This window comes from Osmerus mordax, chromosome 13 (assembly GCF_038355195.1).
Source record: "Osmerus mordax isolate fOsmMor3 chromosome 13, fOsmMor3.pri, whole genome shotgun sequence".
NCBI classification, from domain to species: Eukaryota; Metazoa; Chordata; class Actinopteri; order Osmeriformes; family Osmeridae; genus Osmerus; species Osmerus mordax.
Genome location: NC_090062.1, coordinates 13330278 through 13357398, shown reverse-complemented (window position 1 = coordinate 13357398; position 27121 = coordinate 13330278). Strand labels below are relative to the sequence as shown.

General features: G+C 45.7%; 3 protein-coding genes across 4 annotated transcripts; 1 reads left to right on the top strand and 2 right to left on the bottom strand.

The window, feature by feature from the left end:
* Positions 1–187: 187 nt before the first annotated feature.
* esrp2 (epithelial splicing regulatory protein 2) lies at positions 188–13810 on the bottom strand. 2 transcript variants are annotated; one of them, XM_067248944.1, is made up of 16 exons: positions 13512–13810; positions 12944–13072; positions 8663–8776; positions 8122–8236; positions 7905–8000; positions 7593–7647; positions 7084–7194; positions 6842–6974; positions 6625–6667; positions 5541–5842; positions 5204–5434; positions 4860–5058; positions 3677–3878; positions 3387–3570; positions 2164–2263; positions 1483–1621 (listed from the first exon to the last, which is right to left on the bottom strand). In XM_067248944.1, the coding sequence occupies exons 1-15, from the start codon at positions 13641–13643 to the stop codon at positions 2177–2179; spliced, it is 2133 nt and encodes a 710-aa protein (XP_067105045.1). In that variant the 5' UTR covers positions 13644–13810; the 3' UTR covers positions 1483–1621; positions 2164–2176. The 2 variants fall into 2 exon arrangements, with proteins under 2 accessions (XP_067105046.1, XP_067105045.1); XM_067248945.1 differs by lacking the exon at positions 2164–2263 and having other exon boundaries at positions 188–1621.
* Positions 13811–16256: 2446 nt separating this feature from the next.
* Positions 16257–18033, bottom strand: si:dkey-148a17.6 (uncharacterized protein LOC108190685 homolog). The gene has a single exon (XM_067248946.1). The coding sequence runs from the start codon at positions 18007–18009 to the stop codon at positions 16924–16926; it is 1086 nt and encodes a 361-aa protein (XP_067105047.1). The 5' UTR covers positions 18010–18033; the 3' UTR covers positions 16257–16923.
* Positions 18034–19920: 1887 nt separating this feature from the next.
* On the top strand, positions 19921–25732 carry amfrb (autocrine motility factor receptor b). Its single transcript, XM_067248890.1, has 14 exons — positions 19921–20017; positions 20750–21100; positions 21198–21290; positions 21452–21616; positions 22492–22644; positions 22796–22836; positions 23120–23252; positions 23498–23631; positions 23793–23903; positions 24027–24226; positions 24330–24433; positions 24660–24794; positions 24932–25122; positions 25287–25732. Exons 2-14 carry the CDS (start codon positions 20843–20845, stop codon positions 25435–25437), a joined length of 1869 nt encoding a protein of 622 aa, XP_067104991.1. The 5' UTR covers positions 19921–20017; positions 20750–20842; the 3' UTR covers positions 25438–25732.
* Positions 25733–27121: the final 1389 nt, after the last annotated feature.

Genomic DNA, 27121 nt, shown 5'->3' with positions numbered 1-27121 from the left:
TGAGTCTGTTTCTAACAACAAAAAATACTTAATGACAAAGGTGGTTTGCTAAAGATAAGAGTATAATAGTATAATAATTGCCATCTTAGCAAATGAGTCATCAGCTGTAGTTGGTCTGTAGTCTGATAAAACATGTTCCATCAAACCTCTAAATATTTACACTTTTAAAAGATTATTATTTGAATAATATCACTTTATTGGCAGACACTCCACAACATTTCTAGCATACACAACGCAAAAGAGGCAATCTCAAACTGAGACAACATCAAGATCCATTTATTGTTTCCAGTTGTACGGCATACACAAGATAGATCTAAGCTTATCCAGTTGTACAGTATACACAGGTTAAGTTCATACAAGTCTCATACTCGCTTGATAGAAACCAAAACGCTCTGCCTCCCGAGATATGCCTAGCTGCGATCAGGCTAGTATTGCACTCTGGGTTTCCAGAAGGCACAGCAAAAATGAGAAACAAAAGGAACTAGTGTCTTTGGAAGTCCAGTCGCAGGAAGAAAAAAAAAAACTGATGTAGCTTACGCACAGTTTGCCGGTCCAAAACAAGGGAGAATTGATGGAGCATGTTGCCATGTCCATAAAAATAGTCTGGCAAAAATTCCAGAAATATAGCAAAGAGATCCACTGTCTATAAAGGTAAGATAACATGCCTAAAAGTACAGACCTGCAGCTGACGTTCTTTCACATTTAAATAACAAATCAAAATTTTGCTAATGAGGTTGAATTAAACTTACAATCAATTTCTCATGCTAGCCTATAGTATTTTCTAAGACAGAGACCTTCGGAGACTCAACTCTTAACCAAACACATAAAAGAACTACAGTGCTTTGACAGTCTAAATAGAATGGCATTATGCCATACATAAATGCTCTTTATAGCAAAACAAAAATAATTGGAAGTTACAAGTAGTGAGTCAAAAGACATTTGTCACAGTGGCTTGAGCTAGCCTACTCTACATGCAAGAAACAGCCATGTCATACAAAAGCTTCTGGTTCCCTTTTGCTATCCGGTACAGTATAATAGGTTTGAGACAGTCTATATGGCTTTTATTATTAGTTACACTGCACAGCCCAGCATCAGAAGGTAGGTCAAACATGCATGATACACACAGACATGCATGCAAACAAGGTTCTGCAGACAGACATAACACAATGGGAGACACTGTTTTCAATGTGGAAGTCCTGGATGGTGGTGAGCAGTAAGCATGTAAAACATCGGGTCACTATGTGTTGATGTGAGAGTAGTCACATTGGTGGTGCTGGAGTAGGGGCCAATCACATTATCGCACAGGCGTGACCAGTAAGGATGCATCTTAAATATGTGCCGTATCGTGCGGTACTGTGGAAAGAGCTATGTCTGTCAGTAGTTGTGGATGGAGGGATGGAGAGAGAGAAAAAGGGGGGGGGGGGGGTCAGTGGTAGCCACCCTCTCTCCTCGGGGCCGGTCATTCGCAATATGCCAGGCGGACGGGGTGACCAGAGAGGGGGTGGTTGGAGCGCTCTGTCACGGCCCTTCTGGCCGATTCCTCGCTGGGGAATGTGACCAGGGCCTCGCCGCTGCGCTGGCCACTGAGGTTATACAACACGAGGACGGCGTCTGACTGAAGCTGTGCACAGAAAGAACATGCATACACAGGACAGAGGTGTTAGACCGTGTTCCCTGGTTATTACATCTTTCCGACACCAGGGGGCGACAGTTAGGCAAGGGAAATATGAGGTCCTGAGCTGATCAAAGCAGGTGAAGGACTAGAACAGAGGGAAGGAAGTCAGGATTACCAGAATCTCTCCACAGTTCAATAATATTCATTTACAGACCAATATGATAGTTTGTAGTTTGCCAAGCTTCCCTTCATCGCCACCCTGAGATACAAAATGTTGTTAATAAACCCCCCCAGAAATACAGTCCACCCGTAAGCACGCGAAGACTGAGAAGGTAGAAGCATCAGAGTCCTGTACCACGTCACCATGACAACCGGCATGTTATAAGTACAGAAGGAGAAAGAAAGTTCAGAGCACACGGATTGATTTGAGGTTAAACAGATGTCCAGGGTTAGAGATCTGAGCAGGCAGGCAAACATTGGAGGGGCATGCTAGGGGTTAGGGTTCACTGAGGGGGGGGAGGGGGGGGGGGGGAGTGTGAGGGTCTTACCTTGGGGGTGTCCCTACAGACAGAGCCACTCTTTGGGCTGGATCAGACTCCTGGCCTGATCGCTCATCTGAACCATGCTGTTGTAGTCATCAGGAGCATACTACAGCATAAGTGGATTTACAGTCAGAATGGGCCCTTAAAACACTTTACACACACACACACACACACACACACACCTCTCACAGTCCCCAACATTACCAAGAACTGACAGTCATACATGCCACTTGCGGTGCATGTATAGAAAGAAATACTGAGACTGTTTCTCCCCCACACCCTACCGAGCGTGCTCACTGAGGACCCAACACAGTGAGGTGAGCCAGAACCCAGGGGCCAGAACCCAGACCCCAGGGGCCAGAACCCAGACCCCAGGGGCCAGAACCCAGACCCCAGGGGCCACACTATCTGGGGGTCATGACGCTGGTTCAGCCAAGAGTCAGGAAGATTCACGCACACTTCTCACTGAGACCAAGTTGCCCTTGATATCTCACCAGCAGGGCGCGAGTGCTGGGAACTTAACAACCATCTACCATAGCCCCAAGAAACCACTCCCTTTCATACACCTGAGATTACTCATAACCTGCTGCACCTTCTCTACAGTAGGTAGAATTACCTCCAACATCAGCTTAAAATACAAATAAAACACACCCAAGCCCTTCCATAACACAGCACCCCAGGCTAGAAGACCCACTCAACCCAGTGCTGGGAGAATTCATACCGTCCTCTGAAGACTCCGCCTACTGAGGGTGGCAGCCAGTGAGGGAGATGGAGAGAAGGAGAGAGCACAAGTGCACACGTCCCTTCATTGGATTTGTCTGAACTGTGGTGGTGTTGTAATAAAAGCACACAGGGACTAGGGAAGATATTTAGTGACTGCGTCAAGGCCTTGTGGTGGACCCTGCTGAGAGGGCTCTGATGAAATGGGGCTAAGATATCCAGATCCCATACAGAAGGCTTCTATGATCTATCTGGAAATACTTTAGTGACACAGTCAGATATTAGACTGAGAACTGCAAAATCCTTCATGTGCAGGAATTCAAGTTCTGCTTTTACTTTGATCAGAAAGTTGGTAGGAGTAAGGTGGAAATCTAACTGCCACACGTCCAGACTCCCACAGACTCAGACACGGGAACAGATCCAGACAGGCTGCTGGGCTCCGTGGTGCGGAGTGGGAGATTGGGGCACAGGAGGTTCTGGTTGTTGTGTTTTTGGCGGAGGGTACTGACCTGGTAGCCTTGGAAGAAGCTGAGGATGTCTTTGACGCCAGCGTTGTAGGGGAGGCCTTGCATCCTGACCAGGGCGCCGTGCTGGGGCATCATGGAAGAGGCGTGGGGCTGCCCCGCCAGGGACGCTGCTACCGACCCCGGGGGCGCCGCAAAGTAGCCCACTGTGGAGGGGGACACTGGCGGGCTGGCAAAGGGAGGGAGAAGGAAGCATTTATTAGTAGTCGGTCGTTTATCAACTGTGCAACAAGTGCTGCTTTCTACTTTGTTTGCTGTGTAGTCCATGTACTAACCTGGGATAGTAGGCTGTGTAGTTCATGTTCATGTTCATGTAGAGATGGGGATGGGGTGGGTAGTAGGCCAGGGTGGGTGTGGGGTTGTGTGTGGGAGGCTGGGGAGTTCTGGGGGTAGCCAGCAGGGGGGGCTGGTAGAGGGCGGCCTCAGAGAGCATGGCGGCCTGGGCAGGGAAGGCAGCGTAGGCTGGGGGAGACAGACCTTGAAGAGGGGAACGGGGGGGGGGGGGGGGGGGGGGGGGGCATCAGTCACGGAGCAGTAAACACATCAGACAAAGCTTAACGATGTCGCATAGCTACATGGCAGCATATCAGAAGCTAGGCAAACACAGATGAACTTAAGCCTACGCCAGCCAATGTGTTCAATCACGTCGCAATGGCATACAGCCCAACATGCCCATGAGGATGTTTTCACTACATGCATGGGTTTGTGTGGCCTGGGTTGTGTTCAGAGCTGTTCTGTCTCTGTCCTTAGGGCTCTGTGTCCCGCAGTACAAACACACCGAGGATGGCAGGTACTAGAGGTATGTATTTACCCACAAACAGGCATCCAGGGCCACCCCACCCTCTCCCCCCACATGGGACACGTTGACACAAAACCCAAGTGTGTGACCTTGTGGGCAGTGGCAGACGGGGGGGGATTCCAGGTATTGTAAACTTCACTAACCTTAAAACCTAATTAACCTCCACAGGGCCGGCAGAGGAGGAAAAATAACTTTTTAAACACCGCTCTACAGCTCATTGAACAAAAGAACAGACGATAACCCTAGCCTCAGCTCAAAAACATTTTCTTCATTTGAGAGCACCAACAGCAGGCTGTGTACTATGGGTGATAAGCAGGGAGCTAATCTCCATAACCCAAGTACAGATAGAAGACTAAAAAAGAACAAAGTCCACTAATGGCCCCACCCAGTAAAGAGTACACCTGCTGGACTCAACTCTGGGGTTGAACCAGGAGAACTGTGTCACTTCTCACACTTCATCCATGTTAAACGAAACGTAAATCAAACCTATATGAAAGTCATGACACATCTTAGAACCTTGCCATTTACTTTATCTGCCTTGGTAACATCCTCTCGAAATTCTCCAAGGATATATTAGCATGAAGCACTAGGCTTGAATGAACTGACTTGGGCTGGTGTTGGTGTGGTGTACACCAAGTGAGGGGCTAATGGGGACCTACAGGGCAGCTTGCAGGGTGGAGGGGAGAGGCCACTGCGGTTTAGGGTTCCTCCCATCAGGACGAAGCTCATCTCCTCGGTGGAGCACTGGAACACCTCCACGTAGCGGTCTTTCATCATCTTCTTGTGGCACTTCTGGGCCACCATGAAGGCTCGATCGGATGACTTCATCTGAATGAAGGCGTCACCGGAGGGACGACCCTGGAGGGGGAGAGAGAGGGTATGTGGTGTGTTAGCGAAGCGTTCTGGTGCTACAGGACCGTTTTTAGGAGGTTGAATATTGAGTCCAGGCTTCCGTAACCCAGGATGGAGAACTGTCTGTGTCTGTGTGTGTGTGTGTGTGTACCTGCTGGTTGAGGACCATATGCACTCCGTGGGGTTTTATGTCGACGGTGTGCTCTCCCATGAACTCCAGGATGTCCTCGATGGCGGCCGTGTAAGGCAGGCCTCGGAGGCGGACGCAGTCGCGCGTGCTGCCTGTGGTCATGAATGGGGGCGTGGCCAGGACAGGCATGGGCACCATAGGAGGCTGGGGCAGCGTGGAGATCAGGGGGGCTGACATGTAGCGGTTCAGCACCTAAAACACATGCGGAAGCATTCTTGTAATCGAGTTCACTTTGGCGAGTGAGTGAAGGAAGGGCAGGGATGGACGTGTCGGTCCGGCCCGGGGGGGGGGTTCTAACCTGCTGCACCTCGGCGGCTGTGCTTCGGAACAGCTCGATATATCTCTTGCCCAGGATCTGCTTGTGCTTCTTCAGGGCGTTCTGGGCGTACTCCTCGCAGGAGAAGAGCACAAAGGCGTCGCCCGTTGGCCGCCCGTCAGGGTACTTGACAAAGAGCAGGCCCTCGGTGGAGTCTGTCACGGGGCTCTCGGGCCCCAGGAAGGCCAGCACATCCTGGGGCGTGGCAGTGAAGGGCAGGCCACGCATGCGGATGATCACCTGGTTCTCCTTGGAGAGGAACTGGGCCACCTCGTTCGACGTGCCTGTCGGGAATACGGACAGGAGAGAAAGACTGAATAAAACTATTACGTAGCGCACGCTAGAATTTAGGAACTGCAGCCTATTCAGAAATACTTCATTCCTACATTCTTCCTCTCCTAAGACAACAGCGGTGTTAAAGAGATATGAACCAGGTGAAAAGGCCAGTCGAAGTGTTTCATCAGCAAAAATGACATTGTTTATTCAGAAGTATCGATCTCCAGTTGTCCGGGTAAAGTCCACAGACACGGACGTAGAGGAAGTGTATCTGCTCTGACTCAGAGACCCTTGTCCCCACACCCTACCCCCCACCCCGTCCTAGCCCCTTGTACTCGGTGCTCTGTGGTCCTGAGGCCCAGCCTTTGTCTCTTCACACCCCCTTTGTGTGGGACCCGAGCTGGGCCTTACACTGGCTGACGGCCCCCTGTCCCTCCCGGGAGTGTGCTCTGGGCAGGAGTGAACAGGTGAGCTGCTGTTGGCCAAGGGGTAACGTTTCCTCCAGCTACTGAGTATTAGGGAGGTGGGGGGGGTGGGGGGGGGGGGCAAAGTGTGGGGAGGAGTGTGGGGCTCAAAGAAATCCTTTCATTCCCCCAGGATAAGCCAGCGGAGCTGAGGGGAAGGGGGCAGAGGAGTCTCTTTCACATACTGGGATGGGGGGGTTTGTCCGGGATGCAGGAGGGAGACTGTTATTGAGAGACAGAAGTGCAACAGGGAAGTTTTCAACATCAGGGTTCATAAGGAGAGAGAGAGAGAGAGAGAGAGAGAGAGAGAATGTCTGAAATCTGACCTCCAGCGATCTTGAGGAATTCCTCCCCCGTGGCTTTGTACACCTGTATGATGAGAGGAACCCTGTACAGATTAACTCACAACAGGCTTTTGTATGTATGCATGTTTGTTTGTGGCTATCATAGCATTTCCCCTTCTAGAACAGTGTCATGTTGTTGTACTGGGAGGAGTTGAAAGAACTGGCTGCAGTATGGTGGTGGTGTTCCGCTGGTGCTGACCTCAATGTAGCGGCTGCCCATGTGGTGCTTGTGGCGCTCCAGAGCCAGGTCTCTGTGCTCGGGGTTGATGAAGCGGACCAGGGCCTCGCCATTCCTCCGGCCCTGTGTGTTCAGACAGAGAGCCACGCCACCTCTACACACACACACACACACACACAGTCAATCCCCCTTTTTCTCCTAACTGAAATTCGACCAGTAACACAGCGGTCACTGAGCGTTCGTAAGGAGCGGGGTACACCTACTTGGCGATGTTGAGACCTTTGAAGAAGCGGGCGATGTCCTGGTCAGAAGACTGCCACGGGAGGCCCCTGGCTCGGATCACGGTCTCACTGTCCACCGGCTCCGTCTTACTGCTAGAGACAGGGCAGACAAGAGTCCCGGTCATCACTAGCACTGGGTTGTTGAGCTCGACTCCAATACGAATCCTCTCTCACAGTAAATGCCAGGCGTTGTCGGGCCAACAGGCACTGGGAGCCAGAGAAGGATTTGCGAAGGGCTATTGAATAGCCAGGTAAGCACTTGATGGCAAAGTTGGACAGGTTTAATTACACGCTTTGCGTTTCCTTGTTGCTGTAATCAATGCTGAGAGCTTGGGTTTGAGCAATGCAGGGGACAGGCAGTGAGGCACAAACGGCAACTAAAAGAAGGGTTTAGCTGATAGGTGTGGCGACACAGCACATAATTGTAGAGCAAGACAGGTTTCAGTTGATGAGCTGAGTACATAGGACTTCATGTTGAGCTTTATACATACCAGGCTCCGGATTCAAACTTGTACTTCACGCTTTCAAAGCAGGAGAATGTGTGGCCTACAAGGACATGAAAAATATGGAGAAAAAAAAAGATACATGTCTAACTTAAATCACATTTGAATTTCTTCTGGAGAAGCACCTTGTGGAATTTGTGAGGAATATACTACATAATTAATACAGATGGAAGATTTGTTGTTTTCAAGGATTCAGGCAGAACAGCTTCTTCAGATTTGTGCCGGCATTCCTCCTGGTTATGTGGGTGGGCTGGTACAGGGTGGATTGCTAACAGAGGACTGAAGTGATGGGGTACTTACTGTAGGGTTCTGCCAGTATGTGAAGGATGAGCAGGACCATGCTCCTCACTTCCCTCAACCCCATCAACTGGTCTGTCACCGGAGGGATGCACACATCTACACACACTCCATTAAGGAACTAGACATTCATAGTAGCCTTAGCAACAATCACTGAACTTGTATATTGAATACCCCGCTCAACCTTAAAGGTAAGTTTAGTCAAAACATGACAGGATACATTCTAGCATGGAAGGCAGGGTGTGGTCCTGGACAGGGCCGGCGTTGGGACAGCATTTGTGAAACTCTTTCCTCACGTCCACAAATGAGTAGAAACATTCTGGGAGAATGAGGTTCTGTAGAAAATCCAAAAAAAGAATCTGAAACAGCTGACTGAAAGAAAACAATAGAAAAACGAGAGCAGAAGAAAAAAGAAAAGATGGACGGGAAAAAAGAAGACGGCATAGCTGACTGTTGATTTTGCGGATATCTGGCATTCCTCGGCAGATTATGACATGTTGGTACTTAGTCAGTGAGCGAAGCTACGCTGCACTAGCTTTAAACTGAGGAGGCATACAGCCACCTTGTGCACACCTGTTGCTAAAGGTCAAAGGTACAAACGAGGCCAAAATACAGGCAGCGCAGAAGAAAACAAGTCAAAACGTACATAACAAATAACATTATAGCCATTGTTTACTTCAGTAATGGACATAATATTGACTGAGGAGAGAGACATGTTTACATGTCAACCAGACATGTAAACAGAGCATGACAAAGCATACCTTTTTGGAAGCCTCGGGGTGCAAGGCCTGTCGTATTACCAGGGATCCGTCGACACAAAGCGTGTAGGAGGTCCTTCCCAGAGCCTTCACCTCAGCTGAGACTGACTGTTGGAACTGCAAGGATAGGAAAGAAAGAAAAAGGACTATTAAACCATATTGGTCCAGTTTAGCACCAACAGTGAATATAAGCTGTGGCTTCATAGAGTGTGAGATGGCTGCTTTTGTTCTAGGCCAAGTGCTAAGTAAACCACTTGTTCTCAGACAAACATGAGAGCACCAAAGTCACCTCCGGCAATCTGTACATCGGCCATGATCACAACTACAATACCTGATGGATGGCCTTTAGGGAAAATTCACATCTACAACATATATGTGAGGCTATGAAAAGGTGACTAAGTGTGTGCGTTTGGGGGCTAGTTAGACTGGTTCTGTGTTTGCATTGTGTTGAAGCAGACAAGAAAGATCACTGTGGTAATCACCTGGATCAAGAATTTCACTTAGCAGAATAACCAACAGTCACCACGCCCACGGAGCGGAACGTGGAGAGAGGGTGAAAGAAAACAACCACCCCAGCCAGACCAACCTGCCTGCCTGCCCCCCCCCCAGCCAGACCAACCTGCCTGCCCCGCCCCCCCCCCCCCCCCCCCCCACCAGACCAACCTGCCTGCCCCCCCCTCCCCTCCCCCCGCCAGACCAACCTGCCTGGCCCACTTTCCATAAACACTCCAATCACCAGAGCAGCTCCCACATCCACACGTGTTTAGTCAAAACTGTCTACTGGGCCATTACCCTTGTTGGGTAAACCCAGAAGTGTCTTTCAACAACATAATCGACATCTCTGTAATAAACGTATAGCCCATTTCAGTGATGTACGAGTTATACACTGAAAAACATCTTCACAACATTTGCCTGGGTGTAGTTTTAATAAAGTAAAACCTAATTCAAATGAGTCATAAAAAACTAGCATTCCACAACATGTTCACAAATGCCACTAAAATAACATTTTCCCTGCAATGATGGACTGTGGTTATCTGTCTGATGGGACTGATTAATCGCTGGGTAATTTCACCTTGCCAGTGGCCATTTTGGGGGATATATATCTCATATAGGGGGGCATGTTGGAGCCTGCTGTCTATATACACACACAGGGCTATTACCTGCCCAAACAGCTGCTGACTCAGGAACTAACTACCTAGGAGGAGGAGACAGAATTTCACAAAGTTTCACTCATTTTGTCTAGGTTATAGGGTTCAACTTGACTAACAGCTACTGGCAATAAGCGCACCAATTCACAAACCAACCCTGGTACTTAAACTCATTACTATTACCATTGGAGGTCTTGGGTTACAATTCTAAGGATGTGACAGTTGGATTGTCATAGTGATCAGGATCTAGGAAGTTACTGATTGACACGGCAGTCCTGCCATGTGGAGTGAAGAGGCCACACCCCTTTGTGGCCAGCTCCACTTGTCCCATGCTGTGATGTCATCGAGGTCAGAGCAGATAAACATAGGCCGATTGGCAGTCTAAGGACAGAAAGATATCCTTCTCAAGCACTGAAAGAAGAAAGCCATCCTGCTGCTCAACCCAACAGTACAGAATGTCCCCCAGTTAACTGACGCCTGAAAATGTGTTTTCAAAGTCTACCAGGGGAAGAATCCCTATGAACTCTCAATAAGTCTTAACTTACAAAATCACAAGTGAAAAAACGACTCCCTGTTTTCTCTAGGTTGACAAAGTGAAAGCCAGGTGTGAAATAAAGCAGCGTGCTGTGTCACTGCGGAATGAAAAGAACTTTGGAATCCAACCGTTAACATTAGTGAACCTGGCCAGGCTGCATTCCGAAAAAAGCACCTGTTCATAGCGAAGTGCAAAACCACTTTTACAGCCTACTTTGTGTCTCATTTCCCTGTCCCAGGTACACTTCTGGGATGCAAGGCTTCTAGAGTGCAGTATACAGTGTAGGCATAGTTAAGAGTTTGTGAGCAAGGAGAGACGTTAACACATGGCTGTGGTAACAAACACAGGCCCACCTTGGTCAACAAAAAACTGAAAATGACAGGTGGCACACCCTCCCATTCAGTCTCTCTCTCCTGGCTGCCAAACTCCACCATTAGTCAAACAAGTCCTAGGGACCAGGTTAGCTAATGATAGCAAGTACATATAGAGCGAAAGGCCAACATTCCCGTACAGGCTGTAAAAGTACCGGCAAGTCTGCCATGAAGAAAGGGCCCTTGTTGATAATCTCTTCTATGTGATACTTAATTCAGTACGATTTGGCAGGTGTTTGGCATTGGTATTATCAAGGCAGTGGCTCACTATACAAAGAAGGGTGTATGACATTATGACCTTTGAACGTGGCACTATCCACGCTTGCTCTGCCTTGTTTGCACGGTGAGGTGAGGCCAGGCGGTATGGCTCACCATGATAAGGCAACAGGCAGTGCCAGTGCCAAACATCTCAGGTCCATTTAAAGTATTGCCCAGCCTAAGGTGCAGATAGCATGGTTTCCACAGGCCAGAACAACTATTGGGCTGGGTCAGGGGCAGGTAGGGGGCTGGGTCAGGCAGGGGCAGGGTCAGGCAGGGGCAGGTAGGGGGCTGGGTCAGGGCTCAATCTGCCACACAGGCTTTTACGGCTGCAGCTTCCCACTCCCTGGTACTGTGCTGCAGCAGGTGCTCAGTATTAGATAAGAGATAAATATGCCACCAGCAATAAACTCATCTTTCCTCTATCTCGCTTCTATCTCACTCTTTAACAGTATGGACGCTTGTACTGCAAAAGCCAGGGCACACATCAGGCTAGAGTTAGCTTAGTCTCTGGGAAATACACGTAGAACACAACTATCACCTCAACATCTGTAGTTAGGAATTAAAGACAAGTCAGTCAGATAGAAACAAAACTTTAAAAATCACTGCTGAAATTACCCCTTAACTACAAGCCACCTTCCTTAATAAATCATTTAAGAAAACAAGCTGGCGTCCTTGGAGGCTGTGGTCTACAGGCCTATGAAATTCAGAGTTGTATTCCCCATTGAACTCTTTTCTTCTTCTCTGCCCACATATAGTTTCAATGAATCAAACTAGCTTGACTACTACACTATCTGTCTTCTCATTCCTCATGAAGCCGAAATCAATATGGAGCAAATACCAAACTAAACCTGACCAATGGCAAGAGAAAGTGGCCCTACCAGACAGACGAAAGCAAGTAAAAATTGATTGGTCTGGTTAATATTTGAAAGCTCCACACACAGAATAGACTGCATACAAATTAGAATTCTAGCAAAATCACAATCAGTGACTTCAAACATGCGGCCTTCGGAACGGACAGCCAGTCAACTGCCTCAAAAACAACTACTTCTAGTTGTTGTTCAGGATCCATTATCTCAGTGGACCTGCATGTACTTGTAGGCAAATAGCACAGTTAAAGCATTGGTCCTAATCTAAACCTTAATCACTAGGAGACCACAATAATAACACAGGGGGGGAGGTGTACGGACTGCACACAAATACTCTCGTCAAAGCAGTTGAAAAACACGTTTGGCAACATAGACCTTTGTCAAAACATACCAGCGGAGGCAAACAAGGAACCTGAAAGCAAATTCACATCCTGGTCATAGATGTGGTTTGAGAAAGAGGCTACTGTAGGTGTTCGACCAATGGTTGGTCTGTGCCTCTCTATTCCCTGTCCCTCCCCATCCTCAGTCCTGTCCAGAAGGGTGGTGCGTTCCCAGGTAAACATTCTGTCCTCCAGATGCCTACTCCACATACACACACCAGTCTGAGACAAGACTAGACCTGCAGGTCCCTGTCCTCCACCCCCCCTTCCCTACCCCTCAGCCTCGGGCGCTGGCCAGCCAAGCTCCTAAAACCAGCCTCTCTAACTGTCAGGGAATTTAACTGTAGGCCAAACCACAGCAGGCTCAGAAACACAAACCAAGCTTAATACTTCAAAAAGGTCATCGCAACAGAAATTTGACACGCCTTGAATTAACATACAGCTTCACAGTCAAACTTGTCACGTCCTGTCTCGCTCCAGGCAAAAATGTATGATGGAATTTGAAAGCTGTCAGTTCAGCCCAGTTGCTGAGTTAAATGGGCCATTATAGCATTTCAGATTAAAGCGTTGTTCAAGACGATAGCCAAGCAATACAAAGTCAAATTTTAATAAGACTGCGGTTAGAAGATGCACTAGGCCTCAAACCGAATGAACTGTGTTGTTCAACTTTAAGGAAGGATGAGACAATTATCTCCACCTGCAATTATCCCAAATCACTCTCACCTGTTGCAGAACTTTATCCAGCGTTTCGGCCTTGCAGATTTCATCCAAATCTAATCCAGTCTCTTCTATGCACTGGTCTGTCAGTTCCAAACTGTCTGGCTTCACAAGCCTTCTTTGAAGCTTTCCAACCTGTAAACAGAATTAGTGTATCATGGCATGGCATGTAGCGTGATGACAACGCTACGTTATTTAGGCCTTCCCCTCTTAGCATGACCAACCAACATTTATTAACTCACAGCTTTGTCATGTTGACAGTTGACAATGTAGTTGCAAAGCAGTTCATTGTCAAGTTAACACAGGGTTGCTTATGTCGACGTGCTAACATGTAACCAAAAAGGCATGCTTTTATCGATCAGGTATCTTTAACTTAGCATTTGTGCATATCGACATGGCCTAATGTTGTAGTTAGACAGTCTGCTTTAATTAGAACCATTACGTTAGCAAAATGATCATGGCAAAGCACACCTTGTTGATTTCAGTGTCAACTGTCAAACTAAACATAAGACTATTCCGCTAGAGATAGCCACAAAACATAGGAAAGCTTACAACAGGTCAGAAAGGTTCGTACCTTTTTCTCATGTAGATCCACAATTTGCCACACCAAGAGAATTATTTCCCTCTCATCGGAACCCAGTTTACCCCCATTTGCACCAGCTGTTGCCCCAAAGAACACCACCAGAGTATCACTGTGCGAAGCCATCAGGAACCACAAGGGTAAAAACTACAATTAAAGCAAAGATCAAATAAAATAACAATAGGGTTCACCTTTCTCCAAGTGATAAGAGGAGCAAACAAAAGATCTGGAAATTCAATTGAAGTAAACGGAGAGAGGAAAGAAGATTATTTTCGGAGAGGACACGAGAGAGATTGCGGCCAAACACTATACCTGTTCAAGTACTTGAGTGTGTTCTATCCTGAGATACTGGTTTAACTGGTAAAAGAAGGGTGGAAAAAAATCCGGGTTTCTTTCACACGAACTCCATGACAAGCCCTGAAGGTTTTTTTTTCTCTCTGTATTTTTTTAGTTACCTGTGTATGGTTCAGCCTATAACTTGAGTCAATTTCCCTTGGGAGTTGGTCTATTGGCTGCTTTGCAAAGGTGAGGGGGTGGACTTAACAAAGGCATACCATATAACCTAATGTGATTGGACAGTAAAGTTAAAGGAAGTAGATGCCCAGAAACCCATCGTTGTCGTTGCCGAAACGCAGAACCCTCTCCGTCACAGCGTGGTCGTTTCTTTAGATGTGCGATACCGAAGAAATGGTATGCCTTAAACAGTGGGCGGTATTTGCATCGACAGTGTCTTGAAGCAAGAAAACTATAATTCAAGTTTACAAACTTATAAACACACGAACGCGCAGCCGCGCTTACTCAAAATGTACTTTTCTTTTTCAACACACACACGCAGTATCTTCACTCAGGGGCAATATCTGTTGAAACACAGTTTCGAAATGGTATTTAACCATGAGAGTTAGTTGTCTTTGGCATTCTTCCCAGGATTCACTGTTTTGTTGATCTCTGGGCCCCTCCCTGCTGCAGGTAACTATGGACTGGAGACAGGAGAGGGGCTTTTGTCTGATCTGTCCCATGTCCTCTATTGTGCCCCTTCAAGCCCCACCTTTGAGTGTCCTATTGTTAAGGTGAAAAGAAAAGAGGTTCCCATTCCCAACCTTTGTCTTTTATATTATTATTTAAAAAAATAAACATGTAGAATCTGCATTTAAAGAAGAAAATCAGTGATACAATGTTTGGAATTTTAAAAGGTATTCAATACTTAATATTGAAATTTGAACACCACCGAATTTATTGGTTTTGAAAAAGAAAAAAATAATTTCGAAAAAAAGTTTGTAAAAAAAATAGAAACGGTTTTGTGTCATGTTGTGTTTGGAAAAAAGTTTCGAAAAAAAGTTTCACCAAAAAAAGTTTATAAAAAAAGTTAGTTTTAACATTCCCAAAGGTTGAAAATACACACATATAGTTTAGAAAGGTTGAAAAAATATTTGTGAACAAAAGATTAAAAACAAGTTTGCATCATTGATGAGTACTTAATGAGGGCTCTACTATGCTATATTCTACTTTGCTCTGCTTTGCTGTTTTAGGCTTCTCTGTTCTCGTCTACCCTCTCCTTCTCTCTCCTCTCCTGTGACAGATTCCTTTCCATGGATTTAACATCAAAACTTTTACTCCATGTAATTTTCCACGATTGCTTACAGACAGCTGCATGCTGACTCACTAAAATCAAGTAAACACTCCTCAGTGTGAAACCAGTGGAAATTACTATAGAAAAGTGGACCTTAATTTCAGGGCCTACAGGAATCATTTTCACATGGTTCTACCTGAAACCACTGTTAATTTTGTGAAGGATCAGACAAGCCATACACATCATCAAACTAGTGAGTGGAGGTGGAAAGGATGCTGGATATTAAACAAATGCCCTAACATAAAAGTCAAGCTTACATTATGTGGACATGAACTATTCAGGAGCAGGTGAGAACAAGCTAATTTTTCTGTAATTGTGTTGTGTTGACAAAAAATCTGCAGCCCTGCTCTGTCCCTAACAGTTATTAGAGAACACTCAGAGCACAACTGCTCTGCCACTGCATGTCTGTGTGTGTTTGTGTGTTGAGTGACAGCAGGACATGTTGAATAGAGTCAGGCTTACCGGAACATTATGAAACAGCCCCCCCCCCCCCCCCCCCCCCCCCCCCAGACCCCTGTCTCTAACTTTGCATCAGTCTGGCAACCCTGTGTTAACAGTGAGTTGAATTGTCATAATTTATCTGAGATATTTCTTGTGAGGAAGACTGTGTTCTTGAGTCATAATTTAAGGAGAATGTAAACGTTTAGGTGGTTGATGGACAGGTGTGATGCAACAGGTTTCCAATAATCTTTTTGTGAATGTTTTGAAAATCACCTGTTTGTTTGGGAAAATATACATAAACACTGCCACCTAATGGACTGTAGACTACACTGGACCAGATAGTGATCAGTTACTTTTCCATGTGCTTTTTGTAGATTTACCAACTTTAGACTCATTGTTCTCAATCATTTCTATTTTGGAGTAACTAGCAAGCATTATTTACATAATTGGGCAAGTAAATGTAGAATTTTATCTATCCCATTATTGCATTTTGATGGTAAATCCCCCAACCTTAAATATTTTTTCATCAAGGGGCAACATGACGCTTTAAAGGAGTTTTGTTACCCTCAAAATACAATTGCATTGCATACAATAAGAAATACGTGAAGCTGACCCATATGAAACCAGTATGGGGTTTTGACGTGATTTCCATATGACTGTGACAGAGGATAGTTAGTACACAATTCCCCTTTTAATGAGTTAAAGGGAACACAAGCAGCTTTTGATGTTGCAATATGTATGCTACAGACAGTTTGAGGAAGTTGAAACCATGACTGACTCTGTCATAAAATTGTGGCTATACAGGGGAATCTAACTTTTACCTGTGTTGAGTTATAAATGTAAGAAACTTGACATTAATATTCACGTTTTAGAAATACATATTTGTAGCTCCATGAATCCAAGCTGTGCTTGGAATAATATATTAAACCAGGAGGAGTTCAGAAATAGAGATTCAAGAAAAACCACTAGAAAACAGATGCTGTACACTTAACTAAAATGTAAATTATAATCACAAAATGTAAATTAACCACACTACTCACAAATCTACAAACAGGATGTTATTTTGACCAAAAATATTAGACATAGAGATACTGTAAATTAACATTTAAAACAACACTTGAAAAAACAACACTTGTTAAAATGAAAAAGAGATACTTACACTTAAGTACAACACACAGTTACCAAAACTTTAACTGCTTTCAGAAAACATGCATGTTTACTAAGATCATGCTAACAAAGACGCATAGTAACACAAACAAAAATGTTAGAAAAATAACTAAATTATTTATTTGACATACTACACACCTTAACCCAAACATGAAACTGAAAAAGGAAATCTCAGGATGAACCCTTTTCTTGAATATTTAGAGAGGAATTCATTTGCTCCCTTGGCTGTATTTCGATTTGGGAGCTGTTGGTGTGAGAGCCCAGCTGCCTCTTACTCATGTAGGACAGCTCTTTAGTCATCTCACCTGGAGATGTGCTGGAAATGTGTTGGAACAGCTTCTGGATACCTGTCTCCCTTAGCGAGCCACGGAACGAGCGTGCCGCAAAAACGTACAGCATCGGGTTGACCGTGCTGCTGATGAAGACCAGGGCTCCAGCGATGAAGGTCATGGTCTCCGAGGCTCCCTCCAGGTGCTCTGCCACCTCAGGGTGGGGGTCCTTGACAACCAGGTAAATGAGCGAGAGAATGTTCACCACGTGATGGGGGGTCCAGCAGAGAGTGAACACCACCACCACGCTGGCAATGAGACACGTGGACTTCCGCTTCGACTTGAAGGTCATCTGGGCGATGCGGCTGCAGAGGCAGCTGTAGCAGATCACCAGTATGCAGAGAGGCATCATGTAACCCACCAGGGTCTCCAGCAGCAGAAACACAGCCTCCTGACCACCAGAGGTGTACTCCCTGTATAGGCACTGCTCTTCCCCAGAGTCCCCGTCCAGCACCTGGGTGAGTATGACGGGTATACTTAACAAGAAGGCAGCCGCCCAGATGACCAACAGGAACTTATCCAGTGCCTCTTTTCTTCTCCAAACAGCAGATGCGAACGGGTATCGAATGGCTGCAAAACGCTCCACACTCATGAGGGTAATGAGGAACACGCTGCTGTACATGCAGGCGTTGATAACGTAGACCATGGCCTTACAAGAGGCCTGCCCAAAGACCCAGGAGAAAGCCAGGGAGTATATCCACAGGGGCAGGGTGATGAGCACCAGCAGGTCAGCAACAGCCAGATGGAGGATGAGCACCACGGTGTGGGAGCGCTGCTTGACGTGCCTCACAATGGTCCAGATGACCAGCAGGTTCCCCGGAGCCCCCACCAGGAAGGACAAGCCCAGGATTACACAGGCTACGGTGGTCCTTCCGCCATTCTCCTCAGGGGCCGAGGCTTCGGACGATAGGCTATTGGAGAGGTTCATGCTGCTTGCGTGCCGACAGTGATCTTAGACAGAAAACAAATTGCTGCACAAGCAGTCCTTTACTTCCCTTTAACACGAAAGACAAACAGGAAAGCAATAAATCTCTGGAACATCTGAGACGGTGTTGAATCATCATGGTCTCTGTCACACGGTGCTATTAGAAGGTGTGCCCTTTTTTTGTAAACAACTACAATATTTTAAGAAATGAGTATACATCAAACACATTTATTTTGTATGCTGTTCTTGGTTAAATATCTTGTTACATATTGCCTTTGAAAATGAAAAGTATACATAAAGACTGAACAGAACAATTGTGCGGCTAATAAACAATCGTTTTAGTGTATGAATGTGCATTAAGGAGTCAGGTGGCTAAGCGGTTAGGGAATCGGACTAGTAATCTGAAGGTTGCCGGTTCGATTCTGGCCGTAAAAATGACGTTGTGTCCTTGGGCAAGGCACTTCACCCTACTTGCCTCGGGGGAATGTCCCTTTATTTACTGTTAGTCGCTCTAGATTAGAGCGTCTACTAAATTTAAAACAATTTACTGTAATGCCCGTGCTTGGGCAAATAAGTCGAGTTGGACACAACGTCAACAACACCAATTTTTTTAGCCACCTAGGCTGTTGTTCCGGCCCCAGCCTATTACACTAACTGACACAGATATCCAACTTTGGCTTGAGAATTATTGCAGGGAGAACCGAGAGACCCGAACAAACATGACCTCTTGTTTTAACCCCTTCAAACCCTGCAAGGTTTCACACAAAGAACGTGGAACTTAAACACATTCACACCCAACCAAATAGAAGCCCTTATCCCAGGTGACTACATTACTATGATTCAAAGCTTCAAGCATTGATTAAATAAAAAAGATTTTAGTGAAAATGTTGTTCATATTTATAACAAAATGACAAATATATATATTTTCAAAACTACAAAATATGAAATCATTTGATCCACAGGTCACACCAGAAATGAATAAAATGGACTCAATTTGCAGGTTTACAGCAAACTTGTTTTATGCAATCACGCACACTTCCATGTTAAAGTTGTACTTTCCAATTTGACATTAAACTAAACCATCAAGACATTGAATTCTACAGCATCCCAAATGGCTTGTTCCAATCCAAGGGCGTGGTTGCCCTTTTTTACTTCTGATACCAAACTGCCAGTTTCTCTTTTTGGGGTGTGTGAGGCCATTTCCTGGACATTTCCTGGACATTTCACATGTAACCAGTTGAGACAGAAATTGAATGGGTGGAAAAAAATCCGGGTTTCTTTCACACGAACTTGAGTCAATTTATTATATATATAATACAAGTATTTTGGGCGGGCCAGTGGAAAGGTCAGTGGGCCTATAGTTTTTCCTAGGAAAAAAATTTATGATGATAATAATGAATATGAACAATGTTAATACATTGTGATAACATTGAGAGCAGAACGTTTGTCCTCCCTACCAACTTGGTTGGCGTTGCCTTCTCAGCGTGAGAAAATACAAGGTGTTGCGCAGAGAGTGTGAAATTGTTGAAATGCGTGTCTCACGGCCAATGCTTAAGAGTTGGCAGCCCTGCAGATTAAAGAAGAGCCGAGTGCAGGGCTCTTAAGTTTTATTTTATTATTTTATTAACCTTTCGAAACTTTTTTTAGAAAATGTTTGTTTTGTTGCCTTCTGCCTTGCTCGATGGTAAGTTAGTAGACAAGCTAACGTTTGTTGTGCGTGGAAATGAAAAAAAGGCGCACAATGACAATAAATAATATTGATCCTGTCATCAAATAAAGATTAAAACTCAAGTAACCCATTCATATGTAATCCCATTTCTGGGACTTTTATTTTGACAGCTGTGTGGATGACGTTGCTTAGAAACTCAGACGTCTGGAGCTAGCTAGCTAGCCAGCTAGTTTACAGTCTGATGACTTGTTTCGCTGAAATAAAACGAAGATGTCAACATAGCGAAGCATTGCTTTTGTAATTTAATAGCACTACGCTGGACTAAACTATCAACTTAAAACAGTAAGAAAGGTTTAGAGACATATTTGGGTGCCTAGAAAATAGTTCACCTTTGTTGTAAGCTTGGTGTATTTACAGTAGCTACTAGTAGCTAGCTACCCTACTGTAGCTAACTAACGCGTTAGCAATGTCTGGCTGCTTGAGCTGTTAGCGAGTGTTGTGAAATGTAATTTGTAGACATAGTTATATATTTAGCAATATACCCTGCGAGTCGATAGTATTTTCTAGCTCGATAAATTGGCCAGCTGACCGTTGGACACGTTTTAGAAATTCGTCGTATAAAATGCGTTAGTTATTCTTTAGGTGTTAGCTCTAGCTACAGTACTGTAACGTTGACAATTGAAAACTAGCTACTGTACACGTTAGCCAACACAAGCTAGCTAGTTAGCTATTCGTCTGTACTAATAGGCGAACTGTCTGTCTTGATCAGTCAGTATATAAGGTACTTTAGGACCGAAGTACTATTTATTTTAAATGATTTGAACAATGGCTATGGTTGCATTGCGGTTGTACAGTAACTGGTTTTGAATGTAACGTCAATTGCGACTGTAGCTATTTAAACAATGTGGCACCAGTGTTAGCTAGTCAAACAAACTAAATATACTTGGGGATCACGTCCACTTGGAAGGAGACAACCGTTTTGTTTCAAAGATGCTTATTTATATTTGGGCTGTACATAACTGGCTTTTCTAGTGCATGTGAAATGCTAAGTTTGTTTGGTTTCTGCTCTTTCAGGACGTCCGGCTAGACAAAGCTGGGGTGTTTTGGTAACTGGTATCTAGCCAATTTGCCTCCCAAGTCTGGTGAAAGAGAAGGCAAACCTCAACCATGCCTCTGCTGTTTTTGGAGAGGTTTCCTTGGCCCAGTCTGCAAACCTACACAGCGCTGAGTGTGGCCCTACTGGCTGGTAGCATTTTCAGCGCCTACACCACTGTGACAGATCCTGGGTATGAGGTCTCAGATGTGGATGAGCCTCCACCCATTCCCTCTGGTGTAGACATTGAAGACCTTAGTGGTGATACTGGGGACAAAGACTTGGCATCCACCGTTCTGGGGTACCTTGTGGCTGACAGTCTGTTTGTATGGGTGAGTTTTAGGCTACTCAAGACAGTTGGATATGGTTAAAAATCAGATGTCAGTTTGTTCAAGAATGGAAATGTGCTCATACACTCTATATCCTCAGGTGTTGGTCAACACAGCTTGCTGCTCTCTGATGCTGATCGCTAAGATGATCCAGTGTATTGTGTTTGGGCCCCTCCGGGTCAGCGAGAAACAGGTGACTGATCATGGATGTCTGCTATGTTCATGGATGATGCACTATGTTGTTGATGTTGTCTAAACATCGTTTTGTTAGTAGACTGTTTGTTTTCCCTAAGTGTACACCTTTACTGAATAGAGCCTTTCCCCCTTCTTACGGACTCTTTCTCTTCCCCTCAGCACCTGAAGGACAAGTTCTGGAACTTTATCTTCTACAAGTTCATCTTCATCTTTGGGGTGCTGAACGTGCAAACGGTGGAGGAGGTGGTCATGTGGTGTCTGTGGTTCTCTGCCCTGGTCTTCCTCCACCTCATGGTCCAACTCTGCAAGGACCGCTTTGAATATGTACGTCTCACCCTCTGGCGCCGGGGGCATATGCTTTTAGAGGGATAGGAAAAGCTTTCCACAATTGAGATGGTTTGTGCGGTTGCAATGAAAAGGCATGCCAACTAAAGCATTTGAAATGGATATTTGTATCACATGCTACTGCTATATTTAATGAAGCACAGCAAAGTCATATGAGGGAACGATTTTTGTACCGTGTTTTTCATTTTAGCCAGTGGAGTGGTTATAAGGGGGACGTTCACTAGGAAGGGTGACCTTATTTACTTGTTTTCAGTGTAAACATAGAAGCAGCTAGCCTAGGCCTACTTTTTGGATGGCACAGCCATGACGTGTTGAACCATAACATAAGTCAATGAGTGACTACCACAGTATCTTTTTCAGCACTATTAATAGTGCTTGCAGCATGCAGGACTTCACTTAGTCTAATGTTTCAGAATACAATTATAGACCTTGAGAAAAATAGATTTAGTTTAGCCCATTTGCTTGATATTTCGATGCTAGTCAAAACTGGACCATTGTACTTTCCAATGTTATCTGCTGTCGATGTCTGCTGTTGATGTCATGTGCTGACCTTTTATTACATAACCAGGCTGGAGTCTACTACTTTAGTTATCTGTTAATGTGTGTAAATGTGATAGCGCTGTGTGTATATAACCCAGCTGAATTGTATTAAAGGTACTCCTCAGTGGAAATACCACGCAAATGTCATCATAGTGCTAAACTGGCTAAAGTGTTTTTTTGTCAAGTTTGTGCTTAGCAGTGCTCATGGGCTGCGTCTGTCAGATGTTTTCATGTCAGACTATATGACTTAATGTTGATTTGTGTTCCCTCCCTTACACTAACCCCCCCCCCCCCCCCCCCCCCTTCCCCTGCAGCTGTCCTTCTCCCCCACCACTCCTATGAACAGCCATGTCCGTGTCCTGGCCCTGCTGGTGTCTCTGCTGCTGGGCTGCTGTGGCCTGGCTGTTGTGTGTGGCCTGCTGGGAGCGGTCCATGGGATGCACACCCTCTCCTTCATGGCTGCCGAAGTGAGATACCTTTCCCCCACCCCTTCTAAAGTCATTGTACACAAGAGAAAGGGTTGTGTTGTGTTGAGAAAGGGTTTATGTATTTACTACTCGTTTATTCTACTCTGACTCATTTCTAAATCTAACCCTGTTTCAAACCCCTCCACTACAGTGTCTATTGGTGACTGTACGAACAGGGCATGTCATCATGCGGTAAGTGTTTGCTATCTACCTTTGTACTCGACATAGCAACCCTGATTACACGACATATGCAGATTTAGAATGACCTACCTCTGAGCCAGCAGTTTGTTTTTCCTCTGTTGCCATGGGAACCAGCTGAAAGGCTGCTTTGTGCTAACGAGTGATCAGGGGGTGATTACCTCAAGCTCTATTTGGAAAAGGGACTTGTTCATTACTTACCAAGACATTATTGTACATGTACATTTTAGCCATGTCGATAAGCACCTATGCGTTAGTATTTTTGTGTTTTTTCCAGGTATTCTATTCACTTGTGGGATCTGAACCACCCTGGGACTTGGGAGAGCAAGGGCACCTACGTGTACTACACAGACTTCATCATGGAGCTGACTATGCTGTCCCTGGACCTAATGCACCACATCCACATGCTGGTAAGAGAGGATAAGCAGAGCGCCCCCTGTAGGCCTTATTGCAGTACTATAACTAAATGAGAGTGTGCTAGAAAGAAAAGCTGGTAGACTTTGACTCTCCAGTAACAGAGTTATCACTTCCAGGTCATGAGGGTCTCAGTAGCCTCTGAAGAAAGCTGGCTAAATTAGCTGCAGTAATGATTAACACAAGGAGAGCTGAATTTGTTATTTTGTTCCTGTTTGATCTCTCCTCTTTATCATCTCAGCTGTTTGGGAACATCTGGCTGTCCATGGCCAGTCTAGTCATCTTCATGCAGCTGCGCTATCTCTTCCACGAGGTCCAGCGACGCATCCGCCGCCACAAGAACTACCTGCGCGTCATCGACAACATGGAGGCGAGGTCTGCCAGCTCACAATAACAAGGCGTTCATGATTCTTTCTCTTCAACATTTTGGGATGTATTCACCGGAGAACATGGCCTTGCTAAGGAGCCAGGGTTTAGGGTTTTCCTTGAATGATTTTGAGTTTTCTAAATGGGATATCTGCCATGCATCCATACAGGTTTGCAGTGGCCACAGCAGAGGAGCTCACTGCCAACAACGATGACTGTGCCATCTGCTGGGATGCCATGCAGACTGCACGCAAACTGCCCTGTGGCCATCTCTTCCACAAGTAAGAGCAATCTACCCTGGCCTGGTTCCTTACTCCGGATGCCAATCTTCCACAAAGGGATGCTTTGTGGACTGACCGGCAAAGGGAATATCTGTCGTATATTGATGTCCTTGTTTGTCTCAGCTCCTGCCTCCGCTCCTGGCTGGAGCAGGACACCTCGTGCCCTACTTGTCGGATGTCCCTGAACATCAACGGAGATGGGGGCCAGGCACGGGCCCAGCAGCACCCAGGGGGGCCCCTGGAGGATAACATGGGCCCCGGAGGGCCTGCTGCAGATGCCCGGCCACACATCAACCATCACAACCATTTCTTCCACTTCGATGGTGAGGCCCAGTAGGGTTGAGAGTGACTACATCCAGACTCCTAGGCCTGCATAGGTAAAACCAAGGTTGTGTTGTTTTGTGACCGTGTGTCTTCCTCTTCCAGGATCCCGCATTGCCAGTTGGCTGCCCAGTTTTTCAGTTGAGGTGATGCACACCACCAACCTCCTGGGCATCGCTCAGGCCAACAACTCTCAGCTGAATGCCATGGTGAGTTAGCGGTGTCACGGTTTCATCCCTTAAACCTAGATGTTCGTGTCCTTCAAAATCTGACCTTTGGCGTTCAGAGTGATTGTGATTTTACTCCTCTTCATTTTCAGTTGAAGAAAGGTTTTGACAATGTCTGTATGCTGTTGTGGGTTTCATTTGTTGGCTTGCTAAGGATTTATCTGGACGCTGGGTAATGTAGTGTTTCGTTCTCCTCCCTCTTCCGCAGGCCCACCAGATCCAGGAGATGTTTCCCCAGGTGCCCTACCACCTGGTGCTGCAGGACCTGCAGCTGACCCGCTCTGTGGAGGTCACCACTGACAACATCTTGGAGGGACGCATCCAGGTGCCGTTCCCTACACAGGTGAGCACAGAGGCTGTTTGGGCCTCAGTTGATCTGAAACAGCTGTGACGATGGTGAGCATCAAGAAGGATTTGCTGAAAGAGCTTTGGTTATTTCTCCGATTGGAGGTTGATTAAACGTGGTTGTTTGGGCCTCAGCCTTCAGAGCGAGCCGCACTGCAGGGTGGCCCTGCATCAGAAGAGCCAGCTGGGGCCAGTGGAGGGGAGCATGCCAGGCCCAGCGAGCTAGACAACCTTGAGGTCAGAGGCAGCCGCTTCTCTAAGTCGGCCGAGGAGAGACAGAAGATGTTAATGCAGAGGAAGGATGAACTCTTGCAGCAAGCACGCAGGTACAAAATCAAAGTTACAACCAAACTTTCAAAATAAAGGTACCCCCTTTTCAGTACGTCTTTCACAACCGTCTCTTTCTTTTGGAAATGTCCCATGACTTGTTCTTGCAACCACAGTGGGAGCGACTGCATTCAGTAAGACCCACTTGTACGTTCCCTTGTAGGAGATACCTGAGTAAGAGCCCAGAGGAAGAAGAGGAGAACCCGCCCAGACTGGAGGATGACGGGCCTGACTCCAACCTGCTCAGGCACAGGACCCTGGCAGCCGCAGCAGCAGAGAGACGCAACGAAAACCACCAGGACCCGGCACCCTGAGACCCAGCTCACGTGCCCACGCGCTCAGACCAGCCTCCAGACCCCTCCAGAGTGACCACCACACTCATTTTAAGAGGCCCTGAAAGAGCTAGTCCCACATTCAAAATGATCCACGGAAATACCTACACAAACGTGATTTGAAACCAGTGTTCTGAGCATGGCTGCAGCGGGGGTGGGCTGCTTTAGACTGCCTTTAGAAAGACGAGACCTGCCAGAAAATTAGGAATGGCCTGTGTGTCTGAGCTTTCATAAGTGTCTACATGGGCGTGTGTGTGTGTGTGTGTGTGTGTGTGTGTGTGTGTGTGTGTGTGTGTGTGTGTGTGTGTGTGTGTGTGTGGGCGGGCGTGCGTGCGTGCGTGTGTGTGTGTGTGTGTGTGTGTGGGGGGGCATGGAGAAGTATATGAGTATAGAGGCTGTGGAGCAATTTCAACACCGCCCCCTTCATTTCATTGTTGCACATTGCAACCATCCGCTTCAGTTTTAACTGTACATCAGAGTCTTGGGACTGACTGGCTGTGGAGAAGATTAATTACATAGTTGAAGAAACTGAACTGGTATTTGTTGTTGTTATTTTAAGAAATCATTTTCAACTGTGAATTAAGAATAGCCTAGGTGATGGTGATGACAAGGAGGATGAAAACATACATTGTACACTTTTAGTTCTTGGCTTTGACCAAGCGAATGTCACTTTAGTGTTGCGGCCTCTTTGTAAAAAATAAATAAAAATGAATGTACTGAACTACATAATGCTGGAGTGAAGGAATGTTCTGACCAAGGAGAACATGTCCTAGTGTGTTAAGTATCATATCTGCCTGTGCAAACTATCTGGACAGACGGCAGGCTTCAAACCCACTCGACCCCTACGCACACTCAGAGCAGAAAGGGGGATCCACCATTGGGTGTGTTATCTGTATCATGTTATCAGACTACATTTAGTCTCCACTTTTCAGATCAAACAGTATTTACTGAGCACCGTGAGAAGTGTTTAGCTCATGACAATGTAAACTCATACAAATTCAGTAGTTTGTAGGGCCCTCCTACACTCCATACATAACCTGGTTTATTATCAGAAAAATGTGCAAATCCTTTATGTTGTTTGATTTCCCTTGTACAGAATGCAAAATTCCCCTTTTTGAGTTACTTTGCATGTGTTGTGGGGAAGGGTGTTTGTTTTATTCCATGTTATCCCAAAGAGCATCCCATGGACTTCCACAACTAGCAGATATTTTGTGACATGCATCTTTAGTTTTATTTTCTTTCATTTAGTGTTTAATAATATGTGGAAGTCCTTATTGTGAATTCAGATAACTTGTTTGTTGACAAGAGAAAGTTATAACTAAAACACAATGTTTGTTTGATTTGAACTATTCAGCTATTTGTATTATCATATCCATTGCATATTTTCCTATTCACAGCTTATTTTTGTAACCATTGCATATGTAATCGAATCAAAACTGAAATACTTTTTGGACTAAGCTTGCTTGTCTTTCTGTGCCTAAATCGCGAACCGTTCAAATATGGATTAATTCTGTAAATAATGTAGTTTTTGTAAAATATGTAGTATTAATACATTGAGACTAAATAAACAGCTTCTCTGCAGCTTTAACGATAATAATTGTCCTGGTCTTGAATCCCCAATGTCGCCAAATGTACCTATTATGGAATTCATTTTGTAATCCCCAAT